Source organism: Orycteropus afer, unplaced genomic scaffold, assembly GCF_000298275.1.
Source record: "Orycteropus afer afer isolate SDZICR_OR568_19922 unplaced genomic scaffold, OryAfe1.0 scaffold00017, whole genome shotgun sequence".
Lineage (NCBI taxonomy): Eukaryota > Metazoa > Chordata > Mammalia > Tubulidentata > Orycteropodidae > Orycteropus > Orycteropus afer.
In genome coordinates this window covers 2297301-2311160 of record NW_006921604.1, presented here as the reverse complement: position 1 = coordinate 2311160, position 13860 = coordinate 2297301, and the positions used below count along the sequence as shown (strand labels likewise).

At 43.5% G+C, this 13860-nt stretch overlaps 1 protein-coding gene across 1 annotated transcript in view; it reads left to right on the top strand.

Annotated features, from left to right (window-relative positions):
* Positions 1-3548: 3548 nt before the first annotated feature.
* Positions 3549-13860, top strand: part of FBLN7 (fibulin 7) — a 55373-nt gene continuing 45061 nt past the window's right edge. The window contains exons 1-2 of the mRNA XM_042783457.1: positions 3549-3563; positions 4113-4253. Of these exons, the coding sequence (XP_042639391.1) occupies positions 3549-3563; positions 4113-4253 (156 nt within the window). The remainder of the gene's footprint in view (positions 3564-4112; positions 4254-13860) is intronic.

The following is a 13860-nucleotide window of genomic DNA, read 5'->3' as shown; positions in this document are numbered from 1 at the left end:
TCTGAGGAACCTCTGGGTGGACATGAACCTGCCACTCTTCCATAAGCACTGTGGCGCTACCCAGGGACTCCTAGCCTGAAAAGCACTATTTAAAAGGACATTAGTCTACTCCGATGGAAAACTTAGTCTTAACTCACCGTCATGCTTATGAAGCCTGTCTCTTGACCAAACTGGTCCTTTTCTCTGAATGCTGTGGAGGAAGCTGCTCGTAGCCTTTGAAGTAGGACAGATGTGAGTTTGAATCGCGTCTCTGCCACTTGCCACTGTCTGAAGTGACCCGCAGTGCCCCCAGCTGGGAAACGAGGCGGCCAGGACTGGACCGACCAAGAGTGGACGCTCAGCCTCCAGCACGCGTGGAGGTACCTACGCTCTGTCTGGGCCCACCTTCCCTGCGAGACGGCGCTGGGTCCGAAGGATGCCCGCGCTCGGCTCCGGCGCCGGCCCAGCCTCCTCAGGGAGCCGGGCGGGTTGGGCGCGCTCCCAGGCGCATTCCTGGCCGGGCAGCCCCTCCTCTTTCGGCCTTGGCCAAGGGTCTGGCGCCTCCCCTCTTCGCCAGGACTGTCTCGTGCGAGCGGCTGCGGACACTGGTGGCCGCGGGTGCTCCGGGGTCTGGCGCGCTGGTCAACTTGACCCGAGACTGCGTCTCCGCGAGCTAGCGCGGCCGGCCGGGCAGCGCCGATCCCCGACGACCCGGTGCGCTCCCGCCTCCCGCCTTCCTCCCCGACAGAGCCGAGCGGCGCCCCGCACTCTGCGAGGGGTGGCTGCTGCAGCGCCGGAGACAAACTCAGCAGTGAAGGCAGACAAAGTTATTTCCCCTTCACACGCAAAAGGTTCCGATTGGCAAGATGGTGCCCAACTCAGCCTGCGCGCTCTTCCTTCTCCTGCTGCTCCTCGCCTGCCCTGAGTCGCGGGCTTCCCAGGTCAGTGTCCCGCCTCTCCTCTCCCGCTCTCAGGGAGGCTAAGCCAAGGCCACGAGGATCCACTTTCCATTTGGATGCTTGGGTAGAGGGCTTGGAGAGATTCTTGGGCTTCTGTTTAGTTTTCGGAAGGAAGGTGAAATATCCCCCATCTATCACCTCAGATGCATCGTAGCCCAGCTTCTGGGTGGACTCTGTCTGGTATCCCACGGGATGCCCAGACCTGCCCAGCAGTTTGTGCGAAAGCGTTGGTTCACTGAGCTAGAGGGCTCAGCGGAGAACCACAGGTTGGAGGAAGATTTCTCCAGGATTTACAAGATGTGGATCTTTCCTGGGTCTCCAGGAGAGCAGTCACCCACACAATTAAATTAGATATCCCTGCTCTCCAACTTCCAACATCTAAATTTTAACTGAAATATTCTTATCACCATCAACCCTTTAAACATGCGCACAACTTTCTTTAGCAGTTTGGTGCATTTCCAAGGTAGGGCTGGCCAGAAGTTTTCTAAAGCACTCTTATCCTGAGGCTGCGAGGTCTTGGATCTGGGACTGACTACATTTACCTACCAGCCACTCCTCTGAAGCAAGATGGGGCAATCTACTTCCATAGTGATACTGCCTCCGAAACCCAAGGAAGGGTAGCTATGAGTCAGGTCCGACTTGACAGCATATAACAAAAACAACAACATTTTCTCTCAGACATATTATTCCTCTATTAGAGGAAGCTTGCTGTTTTCCTCTTTTTGTATTTTTATTCGTTCAGCAAGTCCCACCGGATTAATTTACTTGGCCAGTTTCACATTTATAGTACCTAAACAAACAAACGGGAGCTCTGGTAGCATAGTGGCTAAGACACTTGCCTGCTAACCAGACGGCTGGCGGTTCAAACCCACCAGCCACTCCTCGGAAGGAAGGTTGGGCAATCCTACTTCCATAGTGATACTGCCTCGGAAACCCAAGGAGGGGTCGCTATGAGTCGGGGCCGACTCGACGGCACATAACAACAACAACAAACAAACAAACAAACAAAACCCAAACACACTGCCATCAAGTCGTATCTGACTCATAGTGACCCCTCCTTGGGTTTCTGAGGTAGTATCACTACAGAAGTAGATTGCCCAACCTTCCTTCCAAGGAGTGGCTGGCTGGTGGGTTTGAACCAACAGTCTTCTAGTTAGCAGTCAAATGCCTTAGGCACTATGCCACCAGAGCTCCATATTGCCTATTAGGAGGTGATTTTTTTCAATTAAGATAAGAATGCAGATAAAAAGGCATCTTCTGAATGTGGAACTGGAATTTCCAAAGTCAGAGCCAGCAGCCACCAGACAAGCTCTGGCAGCCAGAGACCTGTCCCTCTGTGATGGGCCTGGTGGATGGACAGTGATGCAAACAGCAGCTACCCCATGCCTCACAACAATAACATTAGCAATAACGGTAGGTAAGCTGCACTGCTTATTGAGCACCTAATGTGTACTGGGCTCTTTGCTAAGCATCTTCCAGATGTTAATTCTCAGAGCAGCCCTGTGTAGTGGGGACTGTTGTCACCCATAACTTGCAGATGAGAGGACTAAGGCCCAAAGAGGTTGTGACTTATTCAAGGTCTCATACTCAGAAAGTAGCGGAAGAAATTCCATTTCTCTAGCTGGGCTCCAAGCTTTTCCCATTCCTCACAGACACTTGTTCATACTCCCTGCCTTAGACCAAATTCATGGGCATGTTCATGTCCACCTAGATGCTCCTAGGGTACAGGAAGGAATTCTAGCTGGAGAATACTCGGGTCAGACCAAATGTGGTCTATGTTAATGCAGGAGGTGGTGAGTGGGTCCCACAGGAAGCTATCTCCTGAGGTGCCCAAGAAGACAGGTAAGACCATGGCAGTTGTCAGATGTTTACAGCTCACTCGGCTCTGTTCCTGAAAGATCTGGGTCCAATCTGCAAAAGCATTTGCTTCAGTGGGCTTTGTGAGGAGGAAAAGCAAAAAAGATAGTCCATAGATGTTCATTTTAAAAAAATCTAGTGAAACTGTCCTTCACCAAAGATCCTATGTGGTTGAGGGGTTCCTCCTCACCTGCCCTGGTTTGGGCAAGCCTAAAGCGTAAACCACAAGGAAGGTCTCAGGACCTCCTGGCTCCTTCTCATTTTTCAACTCTCTGCTCAAATAAGCTCCCCTTTGCAGAGGTCTTTCAGACCACAACTTTAAACAGGTCCCTTTCATGCCCTTGTATTTTTTATTATGGTCCCCCGAAGGGCTCTGGCATAGGAATCCTTGTTCATGATGGTATATTTTGGATTTATTGTCTATCTTCCTCTGTGTATGGAGGGGCAGGGACCACTTGTGGATATTTTTAACCTAGGATGGTTATTTATTTATGACCACAGTGAGTAGTAGGAGCTGGGAGTCCTTGGGTGAAAACAGTGAATGTGTTTGCCTGCTAACTGAAAGGACAGAGGTTCAAATCCTCTCAGAGGTACCTTGGAAGAAAGTCCTGGTGATCTACTTCTGAAAAAAATCAGCTGTTGAAAACCTTATGGTTATAGTTCTACTCAGACTCACATGGGGTCTCCATGAGTTAGAAACCACTCGAAGGCAACTGATAACTGGTGGTAGAAGCACAGAAGACTCAGTGGAGCATGGGGCATGGTTGGGTAAGTGCTGGTCTGAGCGGAGCCGGAGTGAGGCAGTAGTCTTGACCTTGGCTGCACATCAGATCATTCAGGGAGCTTTAAAAAATCCTGATGTTAGCCTCATCCTAGAGATTCTGATTCATTTGGTCTGGGGTGGGGCTCAGGCATCAGTAATTTTTAAAAAAATAATAATAATTTATCTTCTTTATTTTTGTTGTTGTTAAGAATATACACAATGGAACATATCCCAATTCAACAGTTTCTACCTTACAATTCAGTGGCACTGATTACATCCTTTGGGTGGTGCAACCATTCTCATCCTCCTTTTCTGAGGTGTTCTTGCCCCATTAACATAAACTCACTGCCTGTAGGGTCAGGTCTAATCTTTCAAGTTGCTGTTGCTTGTTTGATCCCACACAGATAGATCATAAAAAAGCATTAAACTACTGTTTGGTTTAAAGATTGTCTCAGGGCAATAGTTTCAGGGACTCATCCAGCCTCCATGGCTCCAGAAAATCTGGATTCCATGGGAATTTTAAATTCTGTTCTGCATTTCCCCCTTTCGATCAGGATTCCTCTGTAGAATCTTTGATCAAAATGTTCAGGAATGGTCTCCGGGCACCATCCAGTGGACACCAGTACTTTTCAAAATCACCTCTAGAGACTCTAATAGAGCAGGTGCCTAAGACCGCAGGAACCCCAGTGTTCAGAGTGAGAAACTGCAGGCCAAGGGGAGGGCCAATGGAAGGGAAATGTATCATGGACACACAAGATCTGAGGCGACTTGGTGTACCTGGAGTTTATCTGATCTGAAAATAGTGTAAGCCTTGGAACTCTTAAACCAGCAGCCAAACTTGTTGACTGGTAAAGTGTTTGGGGGAATGAATTGTTCTCATGGGACCATCCATCACAGAGGAGATGAGAGGGGTCAGGAAAAAGGCACTGGACAAAGGCCCGATGACAAGCAAGCCCAAGGTCCTCCAGGTAGAGCTTTAGGAGGACTTCCTGGAGCAGACCACAGCCCTGACTGGGGTTCCTCTGTTTGATGCTAAAAGTGTTCACTTTGTTGTATTAGGTGACAGCCCACAGGAAGCATGATGGGTATATGTCTGTGTGTGTCCATGTGTGTGCTTAAGTGAATGTGTGTGGGTATGTGAGTGTATGTGCATCACGGTGTGTGTTATTATGTGTGCACATATGCTTCTCTATATGTGACTGTGTGAACATGCCTATGTGTGTGATTTTGTGTGCATGTGTCTGTGTGAGGGTGTGTGCATATCTATGGGGTGTGTGTGTGTGTGTGTGTGTATGTAACAGGGTAGTGGGCAGGCTACTTTCTGTGAAGTTCTGCAACAGCAATCCTGTGGGGATGGACGATCTTGTTTTAATCTCCTACTGTCTTGTATGGCTTGTCACTCTTGTCAGTACATCTGTCCTGAGTCACCTTCCAGATTCTTGTGACTGGCTAATGGGGAGTAGATAGAGGTCAAGCAGTGTGGAGATCCCATGAGTGGGCCCCCTTTCTCTCAACACTACTCCCCATTCTGTGGTCTTCCAAGTGGAAGAAAAACAGCCTTGAAGAGACAAGACAGGGAGAACATTTAACAAGCCCCACTCTGCAGTATTTCCTACGATGGCTCCGGGAAGACAGGGAGTGCAGCCTCTTGGCCTCTTTCTCACCCTGTGGGGTGGAGTTGCTATGGTGTTTCAGAAGGTCTTCCCCTCCTCAAAGCCTCTGCCTTCTATCAGATGTCACAGGTAATGCCATTAAAGGATCATTCTTTTGGTTTCCTCCTCCCATTTACTGCATTGCTTTTTTTCCCCCTCCCCCACTTTTATTGTGATATAAACATACACAATGATGCATTGCTTTTTATAGTTAAATTGAAAAAAAAAATCTTGTAGTGTACATTTCCATGATTTTCTTCATAGAACTATATTTTATATATGGTAACCACCACTATTCAGGATACAGACAGTTCTACCACCACGAAACCTACATCTTACTGTACTTTGTAGTCATACCCTCTTCCACCCCAGCCCCTGGCCACCACTGATCTGTTCTTTGTCGCTATAGTTTTTGCCTTTCCACATTGTCATGTAAATAGAATCAACGAGTCACTCGCCCCCTTAGCCTGGCTTCTTTAACTGAGCATGTGCATCTAGAATCCACCCACACTGTTCTGGTCTCAGTATCAGTGCTGTCCAGGTGATTTCTGCTCAGGGAGACTCCATGTGTCAAAAGTTCCTTGTTATTGCTGAGCAGCAGTCTGTTGTACTGTGTACCACAGTTGTTTATCAATTTACTCTGTCATTTCCAATTTTTGGATTATGAGTAGAGCTGCTCTAAACATTTACTTGAGCTTTTGTGTGAACACACATTTTCATTTTTTTGGGGATACCTGGGAGTGAGATTATGGGCCAGATAGTGATTGTATGTTTTAACTTTATAAGAAACTGCCAAACTGTTCTCAAAAGCATTTTTGAATTTTACATTCCCCTGGCAATGTATGAAAGACCCAGTACCTCTGCATCTTAGCCAACACAGTTTTTCGTTTTGTACTTGTGTGTGTTTTAAAATCATTCCACTAGGTAGTGGTATCTATCTCATTGTGGTTTTCATTTGTGTTTCTCTGATGAGTAATAATATTGAGCATCTTATTTTGACATACAAATAACCTAGTGGTAAAATGTCTGTTAAGTCTCTCCCTTTTCTTTAAAGTGCATAGCTTGTTTCCTTATTGTTGAGTTTTGAGTGTTCTTTGTATATTCTAAACACAAGTCCTTTTTCAGGTATGTAGGTTGCAAATATTTTCTGTTAGTCTGTAACTTGTCTTGACAGTATCTTTCACAGAACAGAAAGTCTTAAATTTTTTGAAGTCCAAGTTATAAATTTTAAAAAAAAATTTATAGATCATACTTTTGACGCCATCCATGTCTAAGAACTCTTTGCCTACCCTGAGGTGATAAAAATTTTCTTCTCAAGTTTTTATAGTTTTGCATTTTACATTAGATCTATGATTCATTTTGAATTAATTTTTGTATTAAGGTGTGAGGTTTATGTTGAAGACCATTTGTTGCATGTGGATTTCTACTTGTTCTGACACATTTGTTGAAAAGGCTATTGAATTGCCTAAGAACTTCATCAAAAATCAGTTCATCATATGTATATATCTCTATTTCTACCAGTGCCATGCTGTCTTGATTATTGTAACTTTACAGTAAGCTTTAAAATCAAGTAGAGTGAGCCCAACAACTATCCTTTGTTTTCAAAATCGTTTAGGCTATCCTAGATTCTTTGCCTTTCATTATAAATGTGTGAATCAGCTTATGTATAGTTGGGAGCTCTGGCAGCGTAGTGCCTAAGGCACTTGACTGCTAACCAGAAGGCTGGAGGTTCAAACCCACCAGCCACTCCTTGGAAGGAAGATGGGACAATCTACTTCCGTAGTGATACTGCCTCGGAAACCCAAGGAGGGGTCGCTGAGTCGGGTCCGACTTGACGGCACATAACAACCACAAACAACAATGTATAGTTAGCAAAAAATCTTACTAGGATTTTTATTGGGACTGCATTAAACCTAAGATCAATTAGGGGAGAGTTGACATCTTAAGGATCTTAAGTCTTCCAATCCATGAACTCAATATGCCTTTCCATTTATATAGATCTTGTTTGATTTTGTTTCACTAGCATGTTTTTGTTTTGAGCATTTCAGATTCTGTACATATTTTGTTAGATTTCATTTTTTGGAGCTTTTAAAATGATATTACTTCAAAATTTTTAATTACCAATTGCTTATTCCTAGAATATAAAAATGCAATTGACTTTTCTGTGTTGACCTTATATCCTGTGACCCTGTGACCTTACTAAACTCACTTATTAGTTTTAGGGTTCTTTTTGTGAATTCTTTCAGGATTTTTTACATAAACTATCATGTCATTTGTGAATAGGAGCAATTTTATTTCTTCCTTTCTAGTCTATGTGTCTGTCTTTGTTTTTTCTTCTGGCCTTATTACATTGACTAGAACTTCCAGTATTATGTTTAATAGAAGAGGTGACCTCTTTGCATTGTTCCAGCATTTAGGAAGAAAGCACTCATTCTTTCACCATTGAATATGGTGCCAGCTGTACTTTTTGTAGATGCCACTTATCAGGTTAAGGTTTCTTTCTAGTCCTCATGTGCTACATACAGTGTTTATCATGAATGGATGTGGAATTTTGTCAAATGCCTTTTCTGCCTAAATTGATGTAATTTTGTGTTTTTTCTCTTCCGTTTGTTAGTAAGGTAAATTACCAGCCTTGCATTCCTGGGATAAACCCTATTGCTAATGTTTCGTGAGACTTTTTGCATCTGTGGTAATAAAGGATATTGGTCTATCCCAGGGGTTAGCGAACTAAGGCCGTGGACCAAATCTAAATACAGCAATTCATTTACCTAACATTTATAGCCACTTCTGCACTACAGTCACAGAGTTGAGGAGTTGTTACTGAGACCATATTGGTCCACAAAGATGAAAATATTTACTCTGGGCCTTTACATATAAAGTTTGCTGCCCCCTGGTCTAGTTTTTGTTTTTTGTAATGTCTTTGTTTTTAATATTAAGATTTAATACTAGCCTTATAAAGTGGATCAGGAAGTGTTTCTTTTATTTTCTAGAAGATATTTTATAGAATTATTGTTATTTCTTCTTGAAATGTTTGGTAAAATTCACTGATGAAGCTACTTGGGCCTGCAACTTTCTTTTTTTGGATGATTTTAAATTATGAATTCAGTTTCTTTTATAGATATAGGACTATTCAGGTTAGCTTTTTTATTCCTTGGGTGAGTTTTAGTAGTTTATGTTGTTCAAGAAATTGGTCCATACTCCTCTGTCTTGAGGCACCTACTTTTAACTTTTTAAATGCCATGGATGTTCTCCCACAGTTCTAGAAATTGATCTCCTTTGATGACAAATGAGTGCTTTGTTCTATTACTCAGTGCAGAGCCAAATAGCCTCCTATGATTAACTTCCTTTCTTGTGTAATTTTTTGGTTTCTTGAAGTTTCCCCTCATTTGTTACTTACATAAGCTCAATTATTTCTAAAAATTCATTCATATAGATAATCTGTCAGGGCTGTTTTCCCTGAAACCTAAACTCCCTAGTTCTCCACTCTCCTGTTCTGGTCTTGCTAACTCAGGGCTTGTGGCCCTGTGGCTAACCAAAGACTTTGGCTTCCTGCTCCCCTATGAGGGAGTCTGTGTTTTCTAGACTGGAGTCTGTCTTCCTCTTTCTCGGTTTACTCCCTCACATTTTTAAATACTCAGGAAAAATATTTTCAGTGCATTTTTGTTTGGTTTTCTCACTCTAGATGTTACCCTTTTTCTAGACTGAGCCTTTAAAGCAGGAAACAGTAGCACCATTAGCCCCATGTTGTTAGACAAAGAATCTTATATACTCAAGAGAGCATCAGCTGAATCCTAATGTTGGGTGCATGGCTGGAGGGAGAAGAGGATGAGAGATGATCCTCCCTATTTTCTCTGCTGACTGAGTGCTGCTTGGCAAACTCTTCACTCCACTGACTTCCCAGAGAAAGCCAATGCCTTTTGTTGGGTGAGACAAGAGGGAGGATTGCACATTTATTTAGTATGGGAACTAATCCACAACACTTAATTATGCTCATAAGGAACCTGTACATAGACCAAAGGGCTGTAGTTTGAACAGAACAAGGGGATATTGCATGGTTTGAAATCAGGAAGGATGTGCGTCAGGGTTGCATCCTTTCACCACACTTATTCAATCTGCATGCTGAGCAAATAATCTGAGAAGCTGGACTATATGAAGAAGAATGTGGCATCAGAATTGGAGGAAGAATCATTAACAACCTGAGATATGTAGACGATACAACCTTGATTACTGAAAGTGAAGCAGACTTGAAGCACGTACTGATGAAGATCAAACACTACAGTCTTCAGTATGGATTACACCTGTGGTGGTTATGTTCTTGGGTCAACTTGGCTAGGCCTGGTTGAGTGGCTGGGCAGCTGGATGATGAGACTGGTAATCAACTCCATGGTGGACTCTACTGTGAGCAGCTGAGTAGCTGCCTTTGGGTATGTGGTCTGCTTCCTGTATATAAGCAGCAGCTTTGGGAATGGTCTCTAGCCTATGACATGCTTGGACCCTGCATGTAGCTGTGTCATTGCTCAGTAGTAGCCTGCTATGCTCTGCTGACCTTGGGACATACAATTGACTTAATTAAGTTAATGGCCTGCCATGGGTTTGGTAACATCGGGATTGTGCCTTTTTACTTGTCAACCTCAAGGCTTCTCAGCCTCAGCAGCCAGCAGCTGTCTCAGTGAAGGAATGCCTCTAGTTCCAGTGGGCCAGGAGCAGGAGGTAGAGCTGGACCCCAAGGTTGAGGGGCTTTCACCCAGGTCTTAGAGCCTGGCACTTTGAACTTGGACTTAAAGTCTCCAAATTGTAAGAATAAACTCCTGTTTGTTAAGGTCATCCCATTCGTGGTATATTCTTGTCAGAGTGGCACTAGGTAACCAGAACAACACCTCAGCATAAAGAAAACAAAAGTCTTCACAACTGAACCAATAAGCAACATCATAATAAATGGAGAAAAGATTGAAATTGTCAGGGATTTCATCTCACTTGGATCCACAATCAGCACCTATGGAAGCAGCAGTCAAGAAATCAGATGTTATATTGCACTGGGCAAATCTGCTGCAAAAGACTTCTCTAAAGTATTGAGAAGCAAAGATGTCACCTAGAAGACTAAGGTGTGCCTAACCTAAGGCATGAGTTGCCTCATATGCATGTGAAAGCTGGACATTGAACAAGGAAGACCGAAGAAGAGTTGATGCCTTTGAATTATGGTGTTGGTGAAGAATACTGAAAATACCGTGGACTGCCAGAAGAATGAACAAATCTGTCCTGGAAGAAGTGCAGCCAGAATGCTCCTTGGAAGTGAGAATGGCCAGACTTGATCATGTTGTCAGAAGGGATCATTCCCTGTAGAAGGATATCATGCTTAGTAAAGCACAGGGTCAGTAGAAAAGGGGAAGACCCTCAGCAAGATAGGTTAACACATATATGGAACAAAGAAATCAGGAACACCATGAAAAAGCATGTAATAAAATGACAGCAACAAATTCATACTTGTCGATGATTACATATCTGACAAGGGACTTACCTCTAAAATTTACAGAAAACTCCAACACCTCAACAACAAAAAGATTAACAATCCAATTTAAAAATGGGCAGCAGACATTAATAGACACTTCACCAAAGAGGATATTCAGGCAGCCAGCAAATGCATGAAGAAATGCTTACGCTCATTACCATCACCATCAGAGAGATGCAAATCAAAACAACAATGAGATACCATGTCACCCCAGTACTAATGGCAAAGTTCAGCAAGACAGAAAATAAATGCTGGCGAGGATGTGGAGAGATTGGGACACTCATACGATGCTGGTGGGATTATAAAACGATACATCCACTGTGGAAAACAGTATGGTGATTTGTTAAAAAGCTGGAATTAGAAATACCATTTGACCCAGCAATCCCATTACTAAGTATATATCCTAAAGAAGTGAGAGCCAGGACAAGAACAGCTATATACACACCATGTTCATTGCAGCACTATTTACAATAGCAAAAAGATGGAAACAACTATGTGCCCATCAACAAAAGAATGGATAACCAAACTATGGTACATACACACAATGGAACACTATTCAACACTAAAGAATAATGGAGAATTTGCAAAACACCACATAACATGAATGAACTTGGAGGACATTATGCTGAGTGAAATAGGTCAATTACAGAAGGATGAATATAGTATTAGTTCATTATTTTGAAAAGTCAAGGAAAGGTTTATACATGGAAGGCAACTTTTTTTGTTGGTTACCAGAGGTAGAAGGGCAGGGGAGGGAACACGCAAAAAAAAAAAAAAAAAAGCATTGACCCATGTCACTTTAGTTTTGTGTATTTCACTGTACATAAATTATATTTCAATAAAATGTATTTAAAAATAAAAAGATGGATTGACACAAAGGCTGTAATGATGGGCTCAAGCATAGCAAGGATTGTGCGGATGACACAGGACTGCTCAGTGTTGTACATAGAGGCGCTTTGAGTTGGAGCCAACTGGATGGCACCTAACAACAACAATGGGAACTAATGAGATAAACCAAACCCATTCCTGTTGAGTCAATTTCAACTCATAGAGACCTTATAGGACAGAGTAGAACTGCCCCATAAGGTTTTCTAGGCTGTAATCTTGACGGAAGCAGATTGCTATATCTTTCTCTGGTGGAGTAGCTGGTGGGTTCGAACATCTGATCTTTTGGTTAGCAGCCATGTGCTTAACCATTGAGCCACCAGGGCTCCTTAATGAGATTTTTAAAAAAAGAAAAAGAAAAAACTCACTGCCTTCGAGTTGATGCCAACACAGAGCAACCTTCATTGGGTTTCTGAGGTGGTAAATCTTTACGGAACTAGATTGCCCCATCTTCCTTCCCTAGAGCAGCTGGTGGGTGATGAACCACTAACCTTCTGTTGGCAGTCAAATGCCTTAGGCATTGTGCCACCAGAGCTCCTTAAGGAGATAAGAAGGGCAGAAAAAAGAAAACCCTGGGTCAACTCAGCTCATCAATGCCAATTGAGCTGACAATTTGGATTGATGGCCTGAGCTGCCAAGGAGTTGAGATGGATTAGTGGCCAGCTCTGGTAGCGTAGTGCCTAAGGCACTTGACTGTTAACCAGAAGGCTGGCGGTTCAAACCCACAGCCACTACTCCGAAGGAAGTTTGGGCAATCTACTTCCGTAGTGATACTGCCTTGGAAACCCAAGGAGGGGCCACTATGAGTCAGGTGCGACTCGACGGTACATGAAAACAACAACAGTGGCCACTTTAGAGCTCATCATGAAAGGATATCATGATTGATTAGGGGTACCAGCCATGCTCATAGCCGAGGGGTATTTGCCAACCTTAGAGTTGTTATTGTGTGCCATCAAGTCAATTCCAACTCATAGCAACTCCATATGACAAAGTAGAACTGCCCCATAGGATTACCTAGGCTATAATTTTTATGGGAACAGATTGCCAAGTCTTTTCTTTCAAGAGCTGCTGGTGGATTCAAACCACAGTCTTTTCAGTTGGCAGCCAATGCTTAACCATTGTGCCACCAGGGGACAAGGATTTATGAATCATCTAGATCTAAGATGAAATATTTCACAAAAGAAATATTTGGTGCCTACAATAGGCCAGGCACTGGGAATAAAGCAGACAAGTATTTTGCTGTTGGCTTTGAACTTGGCAGTTCTGGATCAGGAGTCAAAAGATAAAGATAGCAATTTGAGCTGGGCTCAGCTGGACTTTTCTGCTTATCGGGGCCAGACTCAGCTCATCCGGACTGGGCTCACTTATTCGTCTATAGTCAGCTGCCAGGTTAGCTGGAGCTAGTGGGTGTAGGTTGTTGGCTCATCTAATATGTCTCAGTTCTGTTCCATGTGACCCGTTATCCTCCAGCAAGCTAGTCCAGGCTTATATACGTGGTGACAATGATAGAGAGCCAAGATTGAGCAGAAGTGCATAAGGCTTCTTGAGACCTAACCTTGGAACTGGTGCAATATTGCTTCCACTGCATTCTATTGGGCAAGTCACAAAGCCAGCTCAGATCCAAGAGGTGGGAAACAGATTTCTCTCTTACTGGGGGAGCAGCAAAGTTTCCTTGCAAATGTTGTGGATATGGGAGGGAAGAAGGATTGTAGCTGTTTTTGCAAAATAAAAACAAACACATTGTTAGCTAGTCGATTTCAACTCATAGCAACCTTATAGCACAGAGTAGAATTGCCCATAGGGTTTCCAAGGCCATAATTTGTACGGGAGCAAACGGCCACATCTTTCCCTGGAGTAGCTGCTGGTGGATTTGAACTGCCAACCTTTTGGTTAGCAGCCAAACACTTAGCCATTATGCCACCAGGGCTCCTTTAAAAATAAAATAAAATAAAAAGCAGCCATAATTTGACAGGACCTAAACCCACTCTTTTCAGTAAGTCAAATCTATATCTTAAGCAATTACTCTTTTTTTCCCTTTGTATGAAGGAAAAGGTATGTCCCCTGCAATCTCCACAGGGAAACTACCTAGGTAGGAAGAGGGGCCCAAGGAACTCATCTTGGGGCTGGATTTCCCGGAACTATACCTAAGAGTGATACATGGCAATTGTCCACATGAAGACTGGAGGGGAGGAAAGCTGGGAGTAACTGGGAGAGAACTAAAAATTCCCCCAAGCACCTTAGCCCTTACTTAGCCTTAGT